The following is a 14,500-nucleotide window of genomic DNA, read 5'->3' on the forward strand; positions in this document are numbered from 1 at the left end:
TGGCTAATCAGAGCAAAGTATATATGAGAGTTCTTGAATTGTTCTCACAACTTTTCTGTAAGTTTAAACATTTTCAAGAAACAAGTTAAAAAACCAAAAATGGCAGTTTATAACCGATAAACACAAAGTTTTAACTTGTTATTCAACCCATATAACAAAGCAGATTAAACCATGTACTCCCCAGTGACTGGCATACAATCTGAGTCTTCCACTCTTATGATTAAATAGTTCTGTTTTACACATTTTCTCACCTACTAACATATCCTAATTAAGAGAACCATAAAACCCCAAGAAATCACTTATTTAAACAAGATAAATGAATAATTTAAAAAAATGGTAGATGGAGTTAAAATAAATGTACAGATAATGCAGGAAATGTTTTTTGTTGACAATCTTCCCCCAAATACTTTTAAGCTCTCTCCTATAATATTGTCCATACTTTCATATTTCGTTAACGTAATGAGATTGATATTTAAGTTTTATGAAATTTAGATATTACTCCAGTTCTTCTACGAATATCATTGATGCAAAAATTCTCAATTATAAGATGGAAAGAGACAACTCTCTTAAGGACAGATACTGACTGGAAATAATAAAATTACCATTTCTAAAAAGTCTTATTTAAAAGCTACCAAAAGCCACTAATGGAAAATTTTTTTTTAAATAAGTGAACATTAATTAAAAATGGTTGAGAAACAATGCACTCCTCTGTGTGGTGAAAAATTCAGGAACCTGACTACAAAAATAGCTAAAAATAATGACCAGTTCTTTGTTAGAACACTCCATTTCCCATCCCCCAAAAGAATGAGTAGTACTTATATATAAAGACTCAAGTACTAATTAAATGAATGGATATTGGTTAATCTGAAAAAATGAAGATGTGCTGGTGTTCATAATTTTAAAGACTCTCTCAAGGAAGGGTTAAGGGTTAGTCATCAAAAAAAGCTGCAGTAATTTTAAGCCATACTCTCTAGCTTAAGCGGTCCTCCCTGAACACATGGGGCTCAGAGTTTGTACTTAGATTGTATTCTTTAAATAAACAAGTTTACAGAGCTGGAAATTTGGGTTTCAAACCCAGGAATAAAGTCGGCAACTATAAAACTGTCAAAGTTCAATTAACACAACCACAATGCTGATGGCGGATCTAAAAAGTCACCACACTCTCAGGAACACTACCACGCACACAACAGACACTTCGAAGATTACTTCTAGATTGATTATATATTGAGTGACCTATCACAATGTAGTCAAAAGAGCAAGCCAGGAGACTAATCACTTTATAGTACAAATACAGGTAGTATTCTGTGAGGTATGAAACACACTCACAGTAATGAGATTCAATTATTGCCCTTTTAAGCCTCTGTTCCTCAAACTAGATGCCAGAAACACCTATTTTCTACCTGCCCATCCTGTGGTGATCGAGTCAGCATTAATGTATGCTAACTGACAAACTTGCAGGTTTTAAAAGCTTCCAAGGTGATCCTATACCACTGTAGTTTCTAAACTTTGACTCTAAGGGATATCTTATTTCACTCACATATGAGTTGGCTAAACTAATTCATCTTATCTTCCAGCTCTGCATTTTGGATTTAAATTTAATGTCCTCTTGGGGCTTAAATATACAATACTTGCATATTCAGTTTGTTTAATAAAAAAAAATTTCAAGAAAATCATAATCACAAAATGGTCAACACTTTTTTCCTTAAAATTCAACATGAAAAAGTTACAGAAAATGTAACCATTAACAGACCTTTTCCCTTAACACTATGTGAGGTGATGGATGTTAAATATTGTGGGTATCATTTTACTACATATGTATGTATTGAATCTTTATGTTGTACACCTTAAACTTATGCAGTGTTATGGGTCAATTATATCTCCACACAACTGGAAGAGAAAAAAAGACTATTTCCCATCTAGAAATATGTAAAGACTTACAATGTATTTGTATATGCTACGACTAGTATCTTGTATTTAAAAAAAAGGTCATAATTGAACATGTTCTATCACATAAATAAAAGTATTAGAAAGCTTTAAAAAAAGCTTTGGGACTATTCTATTGGCCTTATTACATTTCAAAGTATATTTCAAAACTACATTTCAATCTTGTCTTTGACATTAGATTTTTGTTTTTTGAACTATCACTTAACATCACCAAATTGAAAATTTTTCCTTGTGGGAGTGATGGGGGTCAGGTGGGTCTCCTAGCATACAAAACGGTAAAACTTACCCCAGGTTATGGTTCCCTGAGCCTTAGAAAAGCCGTTTAGTTTCTCAACAAGTTGTATTCAAAGCAAATTCACAATTTTGTTGAAATTGCTGTGGATTCTGAATACGTGGGGGAAAAAATTTATACAGACTTCAATTTATGCCATTATAATAACCATTTTCTGTTTCAAAGTTGCTAAGAGCATGACTGTTTAGTAATAAAAAGGTTTAAAAAGTAAATTTACAGCAGATAAATGCATTCTTGTCCACATTTTGAAATACAGCTTTTTAGTAGACATCACCAGTATATTTTAGACATCTTCATTTCTTGGAAGTGCCTTGAATCATACTCATTCAAAAAGGAAGAGCTGTTTGCAAGTTGAAAGCACACACTAAACAAAATAAAAACAACAGACCCATTAGAAAATATTTGAGCCTTTGACTTTCAGAGGTCTTTTTGCTTGTTTTTTAAGAGAAAGTCAATTAACCGCCACCCGGTTCCCTTATGCTCAAGTTAGAACCAAAAATGCACAGCACCCTTGAAAGGCTTTTCTGTTAGGATTAATTGTATTTCCAATTACGGAGGTTTTACTCCATAATATGAGGAAGGGCTTATGTGTTTGTGTTTATTCGTGGACGCCATGCTACAGCATAATTTTAATTAATACCTCTTGGAATAGGGGAGGTGGGTCGTATACCAAAACAGTCCCCTAAGATCTTGTTGATTACACAATTAAAAAAAAAAACCACTATTAGATATCAAATATTAAGTATTGTTATTCCACAAATGCCCAGGAAATTTAGGCTGGAGCATCACCCACAGGGAAACTACCAACTGTGTGATCAAATAGTCCTTTTTGTTCCATAACAAATTTTAGAATATGTGTATTTTTTTTATTAAAATCTGGTTAGAAATGCCTTTTCCATATTTTCAGAATATACCATAAATCTTATCACACACAGTAAAGTAGAATAAGAAGCTGGGTTAAAAATTTGAGTCTTTTGCAGAGGAAAAAAGATGAGCATTGCTTTTTCAATGTTTGTCAGTGACTGCAATGATTGTAATTTTGCTTTATAAAGTAGAGAAATAGAAATACACAAGCAATTAGGCTGATTAGTACAAGGTTTTGTTTAAAAATAAATCACTACATTTCACATAAAATACTAAATTATCTAGAAAACAAAGAATAGAAAACAAGAGTTTAGAAAAAAGAAATGTTATCTAAATTAACTATGTCCTTTGGCAAAACAGTTTTATTATACATTGCCTGGGTAAAGAGAAAAGGCCTCAAGGGAAAAAAAACGTATAGATCAAGTTAGTATCAGTGACAAAGCCTAAACATCTATGCTACAATAATGGAAGGGAATATGGATGGGATAAAATATTTCAATAAAACCTTAAATAAAAGTGCTACTTTTAATAGTAAACACACAAATATCTCCTTTGTTTTAAAAATAGTATGTAATTATTCAAAGCACTTTCGGATATGATTACTCATTTCTGTGTTTGCAAGTCATTCCTGTTTTCTTTTACACCCCTACACTACATTTATACATGCATTTAAGAAACTATAGGTTAAAGATCATGTTGTGTTTTAGGGTACAATCTGAATAATCACACAGACATGGACCAACATTTATTACAAACAGGAAAAGAGCAGATCTATAAGAAAAGAGTACAGATTTTTTAAAAAAGAGATTGCAAGCTGAAGTATAGAAAAGAAATTATAATCTATATGATAATGCAATAATTTTATCTGCATTTAAAAAATCACATTGCTCAGTATATACAAAACATTATAACAGTAGTTTGAACTGCTACTTAGAGGAATTAAAACAGTATTGACAGCGGAGAAGTTTATTTCAATTTAGGTCACTCATGTTCCATCCTGAGTTCACTTCCATTTTCCAAGAAGAAAGGTATTTTTTAAGAGTCATTTTTCCCAAGTAGAAAGGTTATTTTGAAAAACTGAAATGTATACTTTACAACCCGTTTTATGATAGGATTCATGTTTTTAAAATTTTTTAAATAAAAAGCAATCAATTCTCTACATACTTTTATTAAAGAATTACAGCTTTCACAGATAGCAAAATACATTGTTGCTATTACCAGAAGCATTACCTTCTTCATTTCTCCTTCAGCTACCAATAAAAATCATGTTCCTTTCATAGGAAAATTTCTTATGAATGTGGCTCAATTCAAAACAAATTACTTCTACCAGTAAGGTACTGTAGCTTATGTGCTGTCACACTGATTACCTAGCTACATGAAAAGCTACAGAAACCACAGGGGTAAAAAAGAACTTAAAAAAGAATATGGCAAAACCATAAATGTTCTCAACTTTGTGATATTTAGCAACCCTTCTGACCCCTAAAAAAAGTGGTTCTTTAAAAAGCACTGAGGCTCTGACTGGGTATTCCACTTAATTCTGATGTTTCTATATAATTAACATATGTAACACTAAAGTAATCTGGCCTAATTCTGAACTTATATAATAAATACACAGATGCTGATCCTAAATGCCCTTTCATTAGAACCAGAGAACTTTATCTCCAACAATTTCTATGCTTTAGCAAAAAACTAAAAGTGGGTAATGAATTAAGAATGATAGTTTAATAAAGCTATCTTTTAATTTTACACAAGTAGCTAGGTACTGCACATGCCACTGATGAGAAAAGCTGATATACTGGCAAATATGAAAAATATCAGATTAGTGTCATTAACATCTTTAATAAAAATTATATTATACTCTCATTTGCAACTGATGTTGTTGTTTCAAATTTAAAAGCAAAAAAACCAAAAAAACCACTCTTTGCTAACTTTGTTCTGAAGTAGGATTTACAAATTTCTCTGGGGAAGCAAAATTATCTCTTGTTATCAATGATGTATGTATTTTCATCTGAAAAGAACTAAATGTATTTGGACTCACACGCATTGGTCTGGCTGACCATAAATAAATGAAACATACTTTTCCCACCACGAAGTACTGAGTTACAACAAATGTATCAAAAAAACTTTATTTTCTTGAGAGTGCATACAAAATGTTATGTAAACACTGTATTACCTTTAATGTGAAGACATTCTTATTATTACTTCAGATTTCAATGTATTATAAATAGGTAATGTGTCTCCTCCAGAAACATTAAAGGCCACACTGGGTGATATGACCAAAGAAAACTTTAGCCTCTTACAGGCTAAACAAAGTACAAAATATGAAAATAAAAAAATAAAGAGCAAATAAGGAAAGAGAAAAACACAGCTCAGGATACGCATTTCTGAATAAGCATTTTAACATTTTAATTCCTAAACCGAAAATGTCAATTTTACAAAACACACATATATATATTCTTTACCATTTTTTCCTCAAAAGATGTTTTATACATACATTCATATTTGTGTGTGTATGTGTGTGAAATAACTGCAAATATTACCAACTAAATAAATCAGGCAACTGCTAGCAGTTCTGAAATATTAAATGAAATGAGCTTATTATTTGGACAATTTTCAGCCCCTTGAAATAACATCTGGTCTTAGGATTCTTTTTTAGAATGCAGTTGGTATTTTTAGCTAGGAAATGGGAGAAACAGACTGTGTTCATACTCATAGAATGGAGTATCTGCCAATTTCAGTTTAACTTATGCTATAATAAAATGCATGAATAAATACCTGAATATCTGAGAAATTTCTAAAACTAAAGTACTACTTCATTATATAAAAACTATTATGTATCAATTATGTTCATTTCTGATGAGTTTGCATATAAGCTAATGTGTTTGTGAAATCAAACTGGAATGCAGACCAAGTACAGGTGATCCAGGTTCCTTGCTTTAATGAGTAATACAAAGCAGCACTGGGTTCAGCATACTTCAGACAGCCCTACTCACTCACCTGGTGAATTCCATGCCAGTCTACTCTGATGATAAAATATATTAAGGAAAGAAATGGTCCCAAAGGATACGTGACGAAACCTTAAGGATATGGTCTTGGGCGAAAACCACAACCAAACTCCATGTAAGGTACAATCTCTCACACATACAAACACACATACCACATACACAACCACACAGAAAAAATTTAAACACACGCACAATGTTCCTGCTATTCTCCAGTAATTCCCTCCCACTCCCAAAATAATATACTATAAACTATAGCACAAATACAGTAAGTACACTGTAGCCTCAATTTAAACTGGCTGTTGGTTGGGTCCATCATGAGGAACACATCACAGGCAGCACTGTGTTGTGAAGTCTAATGTTTAGTACTACTGATGACTAAAGCCCTCTGAATAGGTCCAAAACAGACCCATGTATTATCAAATTTTAGTCATTATGGAAAATGTTATGATGAGGCTGCAGTGTATTTGATTAGACTGAGAATTTATATTACAAAATTAACATTCAAAATAAGAATACTTCATAATATAAGTTATAAAAAGAAATGAATAGAATTTTCACTGTAATGTGGATACTATTCCCATCTCACCCGTTCCATCCTGTTAAATTATAACCTGAAAGATGATTACTTGGTGCCACTGGTATCAATACATTAACGCTTTATTATCATCTTGAATGCTACTTTCAGTTGTCAAAAATGAACATTTCCCTTCTAATCATAATCAAGAATGAGGCCCTTACTCTTTAAAATAAACATGCCTGACTTAAAAATTTCAAGATAGTTAGAAAGCAAGAAAAAGAAAAAAGCATCATTGGGTAAATTATGATTACACAGATTTGAATCGCATTAGCTTACTCTTGAATAATGTAAACTTTATCCTATTAAAAAACCTTATCTTTAAATTACCGAAATGCTTTACATTTATTGACAAACCATGCATTTCACAAAATTAAAACCTGACATAATTTTTCACCTAACATGTTTCATTTCACCACTCAATATAGTTACCCTATGAAACTAAGTTAACATTTCTGTATTTTCTTATAATACCATTCATATTAGTTTGTAAGTAGGAGTAAAAAGAAAATGAGTTCTAAATAAATGACACAGGAGGCAATAAATTGACACATGACAAGTAAATAAAAGGCTAAAGCACTCCAATACCATTGAAACTGTTTTAATGTTGTTGCAAATCCAAAATGCAACAATCATCAGCTTGTAAAGACCCAAATTTCAAAAATTCATTTTAATTACTCCTTCAAACCTATTTTACAAAATAAAGGCAAGAGACATTTAAATCCTCCTTGTCCTAGTTGTGCTATCTATGTTCCTAACTTGTTTTCTATCATTCTAGTGTATGCTGCAATTCCCATCAGATGCTATATAAGAAAAAATAAAAATAAAATATTAACCTCTGCTTCAATGTATAGTTTCCAGAATCTGCCAGAACTGGGGAACTGGGCAACAAGGCGTTCATAAGTCTTCCGTGCTTTGTCTATAGGTTGATTCTAAAATTGAAAACCAATAAACAGCATTTACAATGTTAGGATTATGAAAATATTATTTACTGCAGAACCAAGTAGTGTGATTGGACCCATAGAGAAGGAAATGTAATCCTATATCACTAAACCTGTGCCTCTCGAATGAGAATGCTCCAAGCGTCAAGGTCATATGGATTCTCTTCTAATTTCTTTTCGGCTTTCTTCACCTTCTCTGGGACATACTCAGCTGCCTGGTGGAAAGAAAAATAAGGAACTGATGTTACTGTTTTAAAAGTTTCATGCCTAATTTAATTCAAGCACAGTTATCAGTCCCCAATACAAGCATAAAAATGTCCTCTTACAAAAGAGGGCTGCATTTTCTACAATCTGTATATACTATGCTATCATAAGTCACCTGCATTAAAATAAAATTTAGTGATCACATACTTTTAAAAGCCATTATTATAGTTAAACAAACCCATCTTTTACATTAAATATAGAGCAGCCGTTCTCAAACTTTGTGGTCTCAGGATCCCTTTTATATTCTTAAAAATTACTGAGTATGCCAAACAGCTTCTGTCTATGTGATTACTTCAATATTTACTACATTAGAAATTAATGCTGACAAAAATATTAAATATTTATCCATGTACAATAAAAAATATTTACATGTTAACAGAATACTTTTATGGAAAATAAATTTAAAAATTCAGTGAGAATATCCTTATTTTATATATTTGCAAATCTGTTTAGTGTCTGACTTTTTTTTAATGTAGCTGGATTTTCCTATCTGCTTCTGCATTCAATGTGCTGTGATATCACATCATGTAAAAATTCCACTGCACTCTAACGAGAGATTAAGAGTGAAAAGGCAAAAAAAATGTCTTAAATTTATTACGAAACTTTCAGATCCTCTGAAAGTCTGAGGAACCTCCCAGGTCCCTGGACCAATTTTGAGAAACACTGCTATAGAGCATTCATCCTGAGCCACAAAACAAAAAGCATGAAATGACATGGAAATTGTATTTTGATGTAAAGGCTTTAAAAACATGATTCACAAATTGTATATACAGCATCATTAAAACTATGAAAAAGAAATTTGCAGTAAGAGATTTATAAGATCATACTAAAACGTTTAGTGGTCACGTGTGGGTGATAGTTTAATTTTTATTATAAAAATATAATCTTCAAAAAAGTAATGTCTAAAATAGCCAGCACCTGAGGCAAAAATACAAGTACTACTTCTCAAATTGTTGTTCAGAATACCACTTTGTGTCACAAAAAGAAAGTGATATTCAAGTAAGTCAGATAAATGTTAATTTATAAAAGTTGTTTTGTCTTTTTGCAGGACTTCTTGAATCTATAATATGGCAATACACAATAATACTCAAGAGGAGATGGGGGAAGTACTGCCCCTAACAGCTTTCTTTTTTTTCAGTGCCAATTAACATCTCACAGAAAAAGAACGTCAAAACTCCAGCTGGGAAAAAATTTTTAGTCATGGGTTTAGGGAAATAAATACACCTGGAAGAAATATACACTTCTTTGGAATAAATTAGTGTCTACCACTAATAAGTGTACTTTTATTTAGAAAGAAAAACATGTTTTAAAAGACCAATGTAATTTTGTATGAAACTTATATTTTACTAATATATAAGAGCTCTGTAAGTAGGCTAGCTCAAGAAACTAAAACTGGAAAAGTTTAACAGAGGACTACTGGCCCCAATCACATATTAAAACACAAAATGACACCACGGCAAAATGGTTTGGTAATGGTTCATGAATTATGGGTTCATGATGGTTGAGAAAGAGAATGATATATGGAAAATGAACAAATAAAGGTGATATTTCAAATCAGAATAGTGGCTTATTCAATGTACGGTGTTAGAATAAATGTATGATCATCTATTAGAATAACTGCAGTGAACTCTATCAAAATAAAGTTGAATTCCTATTTAACCCTTTCTACCAAAGTAAATTTCAGATAGATCAAAGATTTCAACACTAACAACAAAAAAGAACTAGAGGAAAACATACTGAAATGGATCTTTAAGGCTTTTCAGAAGCCTTTGAAGAGATACACTTAATTTTGTTTAAATTGTGCATGAAAAAGTATTATAATAAAAGTCAAAAGACAAACCTAAAAAATATCCAACATATTTGACAGAGTACTAAATGTATTCATGTATGGTCAATAAAAGACCAGCAACTCACAAAGAAAATGGGCAATGTACTGGAATAGTTCATAGAAAAAGAAATACAAATGTAAACCTTAAGACAGGGATTCAAAGTGTTTTATAAGCAACACTGCACTGGAAAGGGTATGTAAAAACAAATATTCTCACATTGTTGGCAGGGGAAAGTAGCAATGTGATCAAAATTTAACATGAATGTCTGACTCTGCATTCCACTTCTGGCTATTTCTCCTACTGCACACATGCACAAAGATGTATACTGAAGAACAGTCAACTACTCAGCTGTTTGCTGTTGCATAAAACTAGAAATAATTAAAATAATCACATACAAAAGAACTGACTAAATAAATTATGGAATCTGTAGCCACCAAAAAGAACAGAGCAGGGCAGGTCTATAGATAGAGCAACACAGAACTATTTCCATAATACTGGGTGTAAAAAAAATTGGAGGTGAGGGACGCCTGGGTGGCTCAGGTGGTTAAGTGTCTGCCTTTGGCTCTGGTCATGATCCCAGGGTCTGACTGAGTCCCGCGTCAGACTCCTTGACCAACGGGGATCCTGCTTCTCCCCTCTGCCTGCCAATCCCCCTGCTTGTGTCCTCTCTCTCTGACAAATAAACAAACAAGCTCTTAAAAAAGAAAAAAGGAGGTAAGCTGGGGAGAGACAAACTCGCAGAAAGACTCACTTTACAATGTATATACTCTTCTGTTTGAATTTTTACTATTCACCTGAGAAATCAGTGCCCAGTATGTGCCACATTGTTGAAGGGACACTTTGAGATACAACAAAATAAAGACTTCTCCTTTCAAAGAGTTTACTTCTTGAAAAAACAAACTTAAGAAAAATATTTTAAAATAAAACTAGGATCTTAGTTTTTAAGACACCAACTATGAAATGTTAATGATAAAATAGGAAGTGAGATACAGGAACTTTAAATCGGAAACTAAAAAACAGCTAAGCTGTACTTGAATTGCTTTAGTTAATCAATACTAACAACTAGTGTTTCAAAGCAGTCTGATGGGAGGTCTATTCACTCAAGATCCACCTGCTGAAAATTAACCTACCAAATTAGGTAACATATACCATAATCTGTAAAAGAACAGAGAAAACTCAAAAGATGGTGTCTAATATACAATGAGCAAAATCACAGCAAGAAGTATAAATGTATCCTTGCTAAGTAAGTCACTCCTTTGTGATTCTCAACCCTGGCAGCATATCAGAATCACCTGGGGAAAAGATGGGCAAGCCCCACTATATAGATCAATTAAATCAGAATCTCTAGGAACAAGCCTGAACCATCTACTTTTATTTTTTATCACTATTAAAAAAAAAAACACCAAAACTCCCCAGATGGTGCTAATGTGCAGCCTCAGGTGAAAACCATAGCTCTCCAAGGGTTTCCTAACCCTTTTTGGTGTCCCAGAACTTTCCAACAGACTTTCAGTAGACTTACTGAAGCCTATAGGCTCTTTCTCAGAATAACGTTCTTCCCTCTCTCTCTCTTTTTTTTTTTTTTTAAAGTAGGCTCTACATCCAATGTGGGGCTTGAACTCACAATCCCAAGATCAACTGTCACATGCTCTACTGACTGGGCCAGCCAGGCACCCCTCTCAGAATAATGTGTTTTGTTTTTTTTTTAAGATTTTATTTATTCAACAGAGATAGAGACAGCCAGCGAGAGAGGGAACACAAGCAGGGGGAGTGGGAGAGGAAGAAGCCAGGCTCCCAGTGTAGGAGCCTGATGTGGGGCTCGATCCCATAATGCCAGGGTCACGCCCTGAGCCGAAGGCAGATGCTTAACCGCTGTGCCACCCAGGCGCCCCTCAGAATAATGTTCTTTTTTTTTTTTTAAAGATTTTATTTATTTATTTGACAGAGACAGAGACAGCCAGCGAGAGAGGGAACACAAGCAGGGGGAGTGGGAGAGGAAGAAGCAGGCTCATAGTGGAGAAGCCTGATGTGGGGCTCGATCCCACAACGCCGGGATCACGCCCTGAGCCTAAGGCAGACGCTTAACCGCTGTGCCACCCAGGTGCCCCCGCAGAATAATGTTCTTAAATACACAAAATAAACTATGTGAGGCTTCAAAGGAAACCAATTATACTGAAATATAATTACTGAAATATTTTTAAACAAAGTTTTACACAGTAATAGATACTTAACACATTAAACAACAGGATCTAGTAATGAGTCTAGTGATGAGGACAATAATATCTGGAATATTTATGTCCAGTTACAGTTGCTGCTAACACTGCTATTGTAGTTTCTTGCCTACATTCATAATGGAAGGAAAGGTTCAATTTCAGTTAGAGATTAGTAAAAATACTTTTATTCTCCCCATCCAACTTCACAGAACCCCTAATATTCTAATCAGACACCTAGCGGATGGGGTTAACAATGGACCTAAGAACCCATGCAAAGGATGCTAGAGAGCAGATGTTTAAAAAATGCATTAATCACTCCTTGTTAAGTAATAACCCCATTTCATAATAAGAAATATAACTAAATTACATAAATGTACCCAAAGTCCAGTTAGAATCTGAAAGAACCATGGCTCAGCTCTTTTCAAGTCTGTTATGCTCAATATTTTCCTCTTGCCGAGGGTGTAGTTAAATGTTCATAAAACAATCTACATAGATAATTCTCAATCAAGTACATTAATTAACAAGGAAGCTAACCAAAATGGCCAAGAATACACTGTGGTAGTTATGGCCACATTTAATTCCTACAATAAAAAGTCATTTATCATCATGAACCAGTTGGGTAACCAACAGCATAACACTTTTGTTCTCTTGCCTGGGCATATTTCTATAGCGCAAAGGAAATTTAAACAGTTTTCTAGTATTCCGCAAGGGGACTGGACCTCCATAAGGAATGGAATTGTATTACTATTTCCTTAAATCTACTGCTGGATCAGAGGAATAGTCAGTTTAAGAAAATTTAGGACAAGTTTCCAGTGCTCATTGAAATGGAATGAGGTCGGAACTCTGTTTAAGTATAGCTAAAGAACAGTTGTCCCATGGTTACACGTCCCCAAAACTTATTACAATAAGAAATTCTATCAAAAATCCGGCTTTTGCCTTTGGAATAAACTATGACCCCACTATCATTCTTTAGGGAATGTTAATGGAGAGTGGGATGGAACCCCAAATCAAATGAGCAGAACAAAAGCTGGAGTAGTTCCCAAGGCACGCATTACCAATTATCAGTAGGACTTCGGGAATCCTTTGATATGCATAATTTTAAAAAACAGAAAATAACACAACTGTATGGTGTATACAGAGATACACACCAACATACGCTATTTCAAAGGGGTACAAAACCCAGAAAAATGATGTACTTTTTCTTTTTGGTATAAGGACAAAATGTTACTCAGGAACTATTTCTAGCAACCGTTCTATGAACTGTTTTTCTAGTAGTAGGGTATTGCTAACATGACAACTAACTTATTTTCTCTGTGAATAATAACAAGTGTACAACTGGCTAAAAGTATGAAAGAAGGGTAAATCCATTACATGCTGACCTTTTAAAATTTTCCCTTTAATAATGTTTTTAAGGCATAATCATACACAAGTCACTCATTTAAAGTATACAATCACAATAAATTTTTTTAAAAACATCTTAGCACCCAATAAGAACCATCCTAATAGCCATTACCTTTCCCAAACCCCTGGTCCTAGGCAAACCCAAACTACTTTCGGTCTCCATAGACATGCAGGTATTTCACGTAAATGGTATCATACAAACATGTGTTGTTTCTAGCTTTTACTTTGCATGTTTCCAAAGTTCATGTTTTTCATCACGTATCAGTATTTTCCTAATGCCAAGTAAAACTCCATTGTATGGATAATCCCACAAATCCCACATTTTATTTATCTGTTGATGGCCATTTGGATTGTTTCCAGTTTTTGAGTGGGTTCATTTTGTGTTTTTTCACACACACACACACACACACACACACACACACACACACACACACACCTACCTACAGGTGAAACTGCTAGGTCATATGGTAATTCTATTTTTAACATTTTGAAGAACTGTGAGACTGTTTTCCAAAGTGATCGAAACATTTTACATTCCGACCAACAGTGTTAAAAGAGGGTTCCAATTGCTCCACATCCTCACCAACACTTGTCTTTTGATGATTATGACCATCCTACTGGGTATAAAGTGGTAACTCACTGTGGTTTGGGTCTACATTTCATGGGTCTACATTTCATCACTAATGAAGTTCAGCATTTTTTGATGTTCTTACAGGCCATTTGTCTTTGCAGAAATGTCCTTTCATATTCTTTGCCCATTTTTAATTGGGTTATCTTTTTATTGTTGAATTGCAAGAGTCTTTTGTATTATAGATACAAGTCCCTTATTAGATAATCAGATTTTCAAGAAGTTTCTCCCATTATGTAGGTTTTTTCACTTTCCATGTTTAATCATTTGTTATGTGAAGCCAACCCAGACAAACAGAATTTGACAAGGGCCTCACAGGCACTATACACTATCTCAATGGTTCTCAAACTTTTTGTGAAGAATCACTCTACATTCTTAAAAACTGAAGAACCAAACAAAAAATTTTTAAAAATGTGGGCTACCACCTATCAATATTATATTAGCAATTAAAATTAAGAAAGTTTTTTGGTTCATTTTAAAATAATTTTATTTAAAAATATTTTCAAAAAAAATAATTAGTGAAAACAACAGTTTTGTGTTTTTGTGAT

The 14,500-nt window shown here is 33.4% G+C and overlaps 1 protein-coding gene across 2 annotated transcripts in view; it reads right to left on the reverse strand.

Annotated features, from left to right (window-relative positions):
- Positions 1-14,500, reverse strand: part of CSTF3 (cleavage stimulation factor subunit 3) — a 67,309-nt gene that overhangs the window by 45,612 nt on the left and 7,197 nt on the right. For both annotated transcript variants that reach the window (XM_034646034.1, XM_011222754.3), the window contains exons 2-3: positions 7,734-7,835; positions 7,516-7,611 (exon numbers count right to left, since the gene is read on the reverse strand). In XM_034646034.1, the coding sequence (XP_034501925.1) occupies positions 7,516-7,611; positions 7,734-7,835 (198 nt within the window). The remainder of the gene's footprint in view (positions 1-7,515; positions 7,612-7,733; positions 7,836-14,500) is intronic.

This window comes from Ailuropoda melanoleuca, chromosome 16, assembly GCF_002007445.2.
Source record: "Ailuropoda melanoleuca isolate Jingjing chromosome 16, ASM200744v2, whole genome shotgun sequence".
Taxonomy (NCBI): domain Eukaryota; kingdom Metazoa; phylum Chordata; class Mammalia; order Carnivora; family Ursidae; genus Ailuropoda; species Ailuropoda melanoleuca.